Genomic DNA, 8,345 nt, shown 5'->3' on the forward strand with positions numbered 1-8,345 from the left:
CCGGGGCTCGGCGGAGTCCCTGTTCCCGGCGCCGCACCTGCCGTGCCTGTGCGGACGCCTCCGCGGGTCCCTGCCTGCCTCTGGTGCTGGCTTTCCGAGATAGCATCAAGTCGTCTATTAAGTAGAATTTCCCCGACGGCAGGCGAATGGAGGTCATAGGGCAAGAACCTGAGGTCGCCGCACCAGCCCTCCCCGTCCTCTCCAGTCAGGCGGCCTCCGCTCCGCGGGACACACCTCTCCCGGCTCTTGCTCCGGGGGCGGGACCTGGGATATTTCATCCAATCAAGAAGCCCACCTGACGAACCGGACCGGGTTCTCTGCCTAGTTAAACCAATGAAAACCCGACCGCGGATTTTCTGTGGCCTTCTGGGAAAGCGCCTCTCCCGGAAGCCGCCGTGCCCCCTGCGCCACACCTGGGCGGGGCCAGCCTCCAGGTCCTCCGTCCAGTTGGCTGACACAGCTGCCTGTCAAGGGGAGGCGGGAGGGGGCGGAGCCGTGGGCCCCGGCGTCTGCGCAGCGCAGGGCGGGCCGCGCGCGGGAAGCTGCGCGGGGATCCCGACGACCCTGGGGGGTCCGGGGAGAAGGGTGGAGAAGCGCGGCCCTTCCGGCGCTTCCTGGAGCGAGCGGCGGAGGACCCGCAGCCTGGGCAGGCCCGCCCTGCGGCCTCGGGGGCCGGCCCTCCGTGGAGCCGGGCCGTGCGGGGGGGCCGCCGCCCGCGCCGCCCGAGGTCCGTCCCGGCCGCCGGCGCCGACCCCGGCCCCCCGCCGCGCAGGTGGGTGTCCCCGGCGCCCCCGCGGCCGCAGGCTGACGGCCGCAGGCCGGGCCGGGGACCCAGGAGACACCTGCCGCTGCATCCCGTCGGCCGTCCGCGTCGTGGGCCCTCGGCCGGGCCTGCCGACCCCGGTGGCGTGCTGGCGGCGCCGCTCCAGGTGAGTGCGCCGGGCCCGGTGCTGGGCGCTGGGGGCCCCCGCGGGGAAGCCGGGCGGCGCGGCGGGTCTGCGCATGGCCTCTGGCCCCCTGCTGAGATGAGAGCTGAGGACGGAGGCCTCCGAGGGCAGGCGGCGTGCTCTCGGCCTCCTTCTTAGCTCACTTCCTACGTTCCTCATCCCGATCGGATGGAGAAGGGCAGCCGGCAGCGCTGTGGGCAGCAGGACCGCAGGGGAGGAGCTGGCTGCCTCCGCGCCGGGCCGGGCCGGGGGGGAGTCGCCCGGCCGCTAGCACAGGGTGCAGGAAGGGCGCCTGCAGAACGCCCCGGGGCGTCCCGGGGGTCGGCGTCAGGCCAGCAGCAGGCCTGGGGCAGTGCTCTCGGAGCCTCGACCTCTACCTGCAGGGACGCACAGGTAAGAAGTGAAAGGACAGCACAGGCCTGACGTTTTCAAAGGCCACCAGCATTCTTAGGGAGGTAAACCGGGACTGTGCTTGCCGTCAGACCGTGATCCAACCCCTTTCTCCCTTCTCATTTTCGAAATTGTGTATCCTTTTGTGGTGACCATGGAAGGAGGTGATGTATTCAAGGTAGGCAGCACATACCCAGCTCACGATCTGTCTGCTGAGGCTTGACTCTGAGTCCAAAGAGGCAGTGCAGAGACCTCGGGCTGTGTCTGCTCCTCTCTCTCATTTCTAGGACTGAGCTCCTTGCCTGCTCTTTACAGTTCTTTACTCCAAGGCAGAGGCCTCCTCCTTGTGCAGCCCTCCTCTTTCCCAACTCTTTGAAATCTTTTCTCTATTTCATGAGCTGATATTAAAAAAAAAAAAAGTTAAGGTCTTTGAAACAAAAATTCATTAAGTGTATATCTAAACATATCCATTATTTTAGTAATAGTCTCGTGAATTTTTTCTCTTATTGAAATATATCGTTTTTAAAAATTTTATTAAAGATTTATTTATTTGAGGAAGAGCACAGGCACGTGCACCTGCACAAGTAGAAGGAGGGGCAGAGGAAGAAGCAGGCTGCCATCTGAGCAGGGAGCAGGCCGGGGCTGGGATGGGGCCTGACCCCAGCACCTTGGGATCACAACCAGCCCTGAAGGCAGATGCTTAACCAACTGAGCCATCCAGGTACCCCACTTCTAGTGAAATATTTTAATGATGCAAAGAAGAGCAGGGAACTGTAACAGTTGTACCATACTTTGAGACAAGCAAATAATAACATTTCTTTATGCTTTGGGGCCTTTTTTTTTTTTTTTTTTTTTTAAGGAAATGTGACATTTCAGCGACAGTTGAGTTTCTTTTTTTTTGATGCCACCACCTCCATCCTCAATCCATACAACTTACTTGGTTCTTGTATTTATTTATTTATTTTTGAGATTTTTATTTATTTGAGACGGGGGAGAGAAGCAGAAGGAGAGTGACAAACCAACTCTGCTGCAAGCTCAGAGCTGGATGAAAGGCTGGATCCCATGACCCTGAGATCATGACCTGTGCTGAAATTAAGAGTTGGATACTTAACAGACAGAGCCACCCAGGTGTCCCAGAACTTGCCTTTCCATTTTTAACTTGTCTTTCCATTTTGGCTCACAGAACTTGCCTTGTAGGTATTTGTGCTCATGGAAGCTAGGTGCCCTCCCTTCTCATTCCCAGTAGCTGAGAGGTTAGCCGTGTCATGAGGATCTTGACCACTATTTTGGTCTCTTATCTTCTTAGAAAACCTGCCTTCTCTTTGCTCTCCCACTATCTGTTGGGTGAGCTCATGATAAGCTTTCTTAGACTGTCAGCAGCTGACAAGCATATGCCGCATATGCCTTCTGACTGGTCTTTATTGGGCCACTGCTCCCTTCATTGTGGTCCACTATCTTTTTTTTTTTTTTTTAATTTTTTTTTATTTATGATAGTCACACACAGAGAGAAAGAGAGGCAGAGACATACGCAGAGGGAGAAGCAGGCTCCATGCACCGGGAGCCCGACGTGGGACTCGATCCTGGGTCTCCAGGATCGCGCCCTGGGCCAAAGGCAGGCGCTAAACCGCTGCGCCACCCAGGGATCCCATGTGGTCCACTATCTTTATCCAGGAACCATTGTTTCTTCACTTTTCTAGGGGCAGTCACACCTGGTCCACGCTTCCAGGAAAAAGTGACCTTACATAGGCAAATGTACTATCTTTTATAAAATGAAATTTTTAAAATTCCTAGTAATAGCTAACATTTTTTGAATATGTAGATATCAGGTTTTTTAACTAAGCACTGTCTTGTTTAATTCTCACATTACAACTATGTCACAAGTGGTGCTATTTCCATTTTTAAATGAGCAAACCGAGGTATTGTAAGATTAGGTGTCGCAAAATTTGAGCCTAGAGTCATCTCTCTACAGTCTGTAATTGTTTTGCCACTGGGAGAAAATAATTATTCCATTGTCAGGGCAGAACGAACTTGGACATTCACGGGGTTCTCTTCAACCTTCCTGCTCCACAGCCCCGGCTCCCTTAGGCACAGGCACACCTGGGCCTCCTTTGGCAGGGCTGGAGATGGCGTCAGTGGACTTCAAGACCTACGTGGATCAGGCCTGCAGAGCTGCTGAGGAGTTTGTGAACGTGTACTACACTACCATGGATAAGCGGCGGCGCCTGCTGTCCCGCCTGTACATGGGCACGGCCACCCTTGTGTGGAACGGAAACGCTGTTTCAGGACAAGAGTCCTTGAGTGAGTTTTTTGAAATGCTGCCTTCCAGTGAGTTCCAGATCAACGTGGTAGACTGCCAACCTGTCCATGATGAAGCCACCCCAAGCCAGACCACAGTCCTTGTTGTGATCTGTGGAACAGTAAAGTTTGAAGGCAACAAACAACGGGACTTTAACCAAAACTTCATCCTGACTGCCCAGGCCTCGCCCAGCAACACGGTGTGGAAAATAGCAAGTGACTGCTTCCGGTTCCAGGACTGGGCCAGCTAGGGTGGGCAAGAAAGGCCTCTGTTGTCTGCAGCCTGGCTTTGTAGGGAAGCACAGATCTCAAAATGTGGGGGACACATTCTTTTCTGTTGTTACAGGCCCCAGCTTAACTGCATTTGCTGGAGTCCTGTGAGCCCCTTTCTGAGTGTATTCTTGTTTGTCCTAGATGTCTTTTCAAAGTAGTCAACTTTTCTATTTTTCTACTTGTTCAGTAGAGACCCTGGTTCTGGAAATTCTGACAAATAAAACAATACAAATGTTGCTTCTTTTCCCTTCCCTGATGTGTTTGTCCAAGTTTTGAGGAGGAAGGAGGCAAAGGAAGGTTAAAGGCAGGAAGTGAGTAGAAAGCACCTGCCAAAGTGTGAGGTGTGGGACAGGGCACCTACACTGCTTGGGTGTGGTAGAGCCGGGGTTCACAGCCCTCCACACATTTGACTCCCTTGGGACACTGAAGATCACCTTTGCCCCGGCTGCACATCCAGACCAGCTGTACCCAGATCTCAGGGCAGGGCTGGGCATGGTGTTTTTCTGAAGCACCCAGGTGCCCTTCCCTGTAGTTCACTTTAGAATACATCAGAATCCCCAGATGGATAGCTGGGTCCTACCTCAGAGCCTTAGCCAAGTTGAATGATTGTGAACAGGTGAAATACTAAAGAATTAGTTAATAAATACTTATAAATGAAGCAGCTGTATTAACTACTCTTAGGAGGTGAGGAACTGCTTTTAAGAGGAAGACATACTAAGGTGGGGGAGGGCATCAGCATTAGAAACTAGTTTTATTGACCTTGAAGAGTGACTCTAATTGTGTTTTCCCAATGTAAAAAAAAGGAATAGAACTAGAAGGTTCCATCATCCTTTGACCAATAAATGAGGTCTCATGGCTACGTGGCTTCCCCGGGTACATTTTCTTTGACAAGATTGTGCTAGGTTTGAGATGGGTTAGTGGGCTAGGATATTGGAATGGGAACCTTGGAGAAGGAGGAGGAGAATACTGATGTGTATGGTGGCACAGATGGCAGCTTCTTCCTCATACTCCTCCCCTTATTTAGTTTATGAAGCCCAACAGTGAGCAGGACAAGGTACCCACTAAAAGGAGGGTTTGACACAATGACTTTAAGTTCCAGCCAATGATGGAGAAGCAGAGGGATGGGACTTGTGGGAATTTGCATTGGTAAACTGTACCTTCCTCTGTCCTGCTTCTAGAGAGCAGTTATGGCCTGACCACTGGCTCTGGCTCTGGCTCATTCTGGGCTGTGGAGGTAGCTGTACCCAAGAAGTAGGATTGTGTTAAATTGGAAGGAACCTGGATCCTTGGTGACTATGTGGAACCATCCAAATGGACCTAGCTCACCTACCCTCAGACTTCTTTTAAATGTGAGAAATTTTATCTCTAAGACATTATTGGTTTGGGGCATGTCTCACCTGCTATAGCAAAACCTAATCCCAAGTGAGGAAAAAGATTTGCAAGAGGGGCAGACTGAGTCTGTTGTATAGGAATGGCTCTGTCATAGCGTCCTGGGGAGCCAAAGTAGATCCAGGTGCCCTCAGGAATTCAGTCTGATTCGGAGGCAAGACATTAAAATGGTAAATAAATTCAATTTCAAAGCCATACGTGAAGAGTGCTCAAATCTGTCTTCTAGATATATGCATAGCATGCAGAGACCGGCAGTTCAGCTGAGATGCGGTGAAATACTCATGAGATTGGAAGTGAGGTCCCAAACTGTGATGTGAAATTGTCAGACCCTGGAGCTCTGTCCCAGAGGGAGGAGAGGGGAGTAGGCTGGGAGGGTTAGAGCAGAGACTGATGTGGAGAGAGATGCCAGGCTTCAAATCTGAAAGCCCTCACCCTTAAGGGGTGAAGTAGGATGCTGCCTACTCACTCAGCCCTGGATAGAGGGTGTGAATCCCATCAGGCCATCAGAGAGTTTGACGTGAAATCTCTGGAGTCTGAATCACATCAGCCTGAAAAGCTTCAAGACAGCAGCTGTGGGTGTCCCTGTGGGACAACAGGTTTGGAAAATTAGAAGTATAGATGGCATTCTGAAGGGCACTAGGGCAGACCTCTAGTGGCCTCCTGTTTTCCCCTCCTTCAGGAACAACGGAAAGTGGGTTCAGGACACTTTACTTTCATCTGAGTGAAAGATCAGCCTTCCCTAGACCACACACATCAGCCCTGAGACCCGATGGGGCCAGTGAGGTGTATGTGACACTTCAGGGAAGTCTTTACAGATTGGGACAGTCTTATCTTTTCTCCCACCCAACCCTCCTCCACCCTGCCATTTGAGAATGGATGTTCTAGAAGCTCTGTTGGGCCATGAGGTGTATTTGGCCACATGCAAGGGGTGGAGGAATGGAAAGCAGGCCCTGGAGTCCATGTCCATATTATGGAGCTCCTTACCAGCCTTGGATGACCTCCTTTGGCTCTCAGAGGAAATAAGAAAAGCACTCCCATCTTCTAGAAGCTACAGTTGTTTGGGAGCCTTTTTACACACAACCAAATGTACTCATCAGTAACAAACTGGAGAAAATATGTACAACAAAGGACAGCCACAGCATTTCCTCACTATATAAAAAAACCTCAAATCAGTAAGGAAAAAAAAAAAGCACAAGTAAAGAACAGGCAAATCACAAAAATACATATGGAAGGGTGAGTGGGAGGGAGGGAGGACGATGTATAATCTAACAATTTCTACCACCCACGCCCCAACCTAGTAGAGCAACCACCTCAGTGATGGTAGGAGGTACCACCTCCCATCCGGTCAGACTGGCAACAGCTAGGAAACCCCAGACCCCGGTGCTTGCCAAAATGGGCCATCAGGGTACAAGTGTTGATTTCTTTATAAGATGTGATAGGGAGAGGAGAGTAGGAGGGACTTGAGTGTCTTGGGAAGAAGCTTCTTGAGAGAAAGCTGTCCCCCAGCTCCAAGGCCCCTCAGAAGGGAAGTGTGGTTAGGTGCTACTTTCCTTGCCTCTAGCCCAGACAGAAGGGGCTTCAACGGGGTCTGCTTATCTTGACATAGATAGTCTGAGGTCTAAGACACCACTGGACACAGCGTGAAGGGATCTAGAGGCCAGTGCTGTGGTATCCACCTGGGATGGCTGAGGTAGGTAGGCACTGCTGCCATGTTGGGAAGGGTCTTACTTCCCTCTGACATGGAGCAAAGGGATCTGAACCCTGGGGACTGGATGGAGAGCCAGCAGGGTTGAAGGGACAGGGTAGGAGGAGGGGCAGCGGCTGCTGCACTGGGATGAACCTGTACACAGGAACAAGCCTGGGGTCAGTTTTCTGGGCTGAAACATGGGCCTGAGCAGGTAGCACAGGCTGGACGGCATCTGGGAAAGGCTGATAGGAATGTAGAGGCGATCATCAGGTTCTTCAGAGATGCTAGGGGAGCAGGAGCCCCTAGAACAAGAGGTCTATTCTCCAAGGCCAGAACACCTCAGCCTCAGAAAACCCACTCAGGTGCCCCAGGAGAGGAAATAAATCACAAGTTCAGAGAAAGCAAACTCCTCTTACTGAAACATTCACTTCCAAAGGGTCCTGCTTGAGAAACCCAGGGGTGATCGAAGTGCGCACAGGTGGCCTGAGCGGGCACGTCTGCCTCCTCCAAGATGTCGGCTGACCCAGCTGAGGGAAGGGACAGGGCACAGAGCCGTCTACTCACCCTTGAGGCTTTGGGGGAGGAGGTGGAATTGAGGTGAATGCAGGACTGCTTCATATAAGAGGGAACATAGAGTATCATCATGATGAAGGGGAAAGTGCCCCCACTGAAGGGACTGTGCATGGCAGTGTGAGCTGGCCCTGGTCCCATCCACAAAGAGCTCCGTCAGGCATTATTTGCTCTGTGGGTCTTAGCCAGATGGACCGACCACCCCAGTTTGCCCAGGAGGGGGTTCCTGGAGGTCGACTTTCAGTGCTAGGATAAATGAAGTCATGGAAAAACTAGGACTAGTTTTGGGCTCTTAGCCCAATTTATGCTGCTGACCAGTAAACCCTAAACTGTACCATGGTCTCTGGAAATAGGGAAGGAGGGGAGCAGCACTGAGAACAGGAGGCCATCAGGCTTCCAGCAGAGCCCTCATGGGCAGACATGTCCCACCAGCCACTTGGGACTCCTGAGCACCTGAAATGTGACTCTCGTGACTGAGGAGAACTGGGTTTTTATTTTATTTTAATTAGTTTAAATCTGAATAGCTCCCTGTGGTTGGTTCCCTCTGTATTGGATGGTACAGTGGAAGCAGAATTGCTGGTCCAGAGACATTCCCAGGTAGCTGGGAAACCCAGAACAAGGAGAGAGTGTCACCACCACTGGGGCCAGAGGGAATGGGGAGCCCCTCAGCTGGATGATGCCTCAGAAACGGATGGGTTCTACAGTCCTTGCTGGGCACCGGACAGGAAATGCAGAAACCCCTCCTCCATCTCCCAAGGAGAGAATTTCTCCTGCCCATCCAGGTTCCATGGAGG

The 8,345-nt window shown here is 52.1% G+C and overlaps 1 protein-coding gene across 1 annotated transcript; it reads left to right on the top strand.

The window, feature by feature from the left end:
- Window positions 1–511: 511 nt before the first annotated feature.
- NXT1 (nuclear transport factor 2 like export factor 1) lies at window positions 512–4,141 on the top strand. The gene is made up of 2 exons (XM_072736531.1): window positions 512–929; window positions 3,408–4,141. Exon 2 carries the CDS (start codon window positions 3,461–3,463, stop codon window positions 3,881–3,883), a length of 423 nt encoding a protein of 140 aa, XP_072592632.1. The 5' UTR covers window positions 512–929; window positions 3,408–3,460; the 3' UTR covers window positions 3,884–4,141.
- The last annotated feature ends 4,204 nt before the right edge of the window (window positions 4,142–8,345 follow it).

Source organism: Vulpes vulpes, chromosome 14 (assembly GCF_048418805.1).
Source record: "Vulpes vulpes isolate BD-2025 chromosome 14, VulVul3, whole genome shotgun sequence".
NCBI lineage: Eukaryota > Metazoa > Chordata > Mammalia > Carnivora > Canidae > Vulpes > Vulpes vulpes.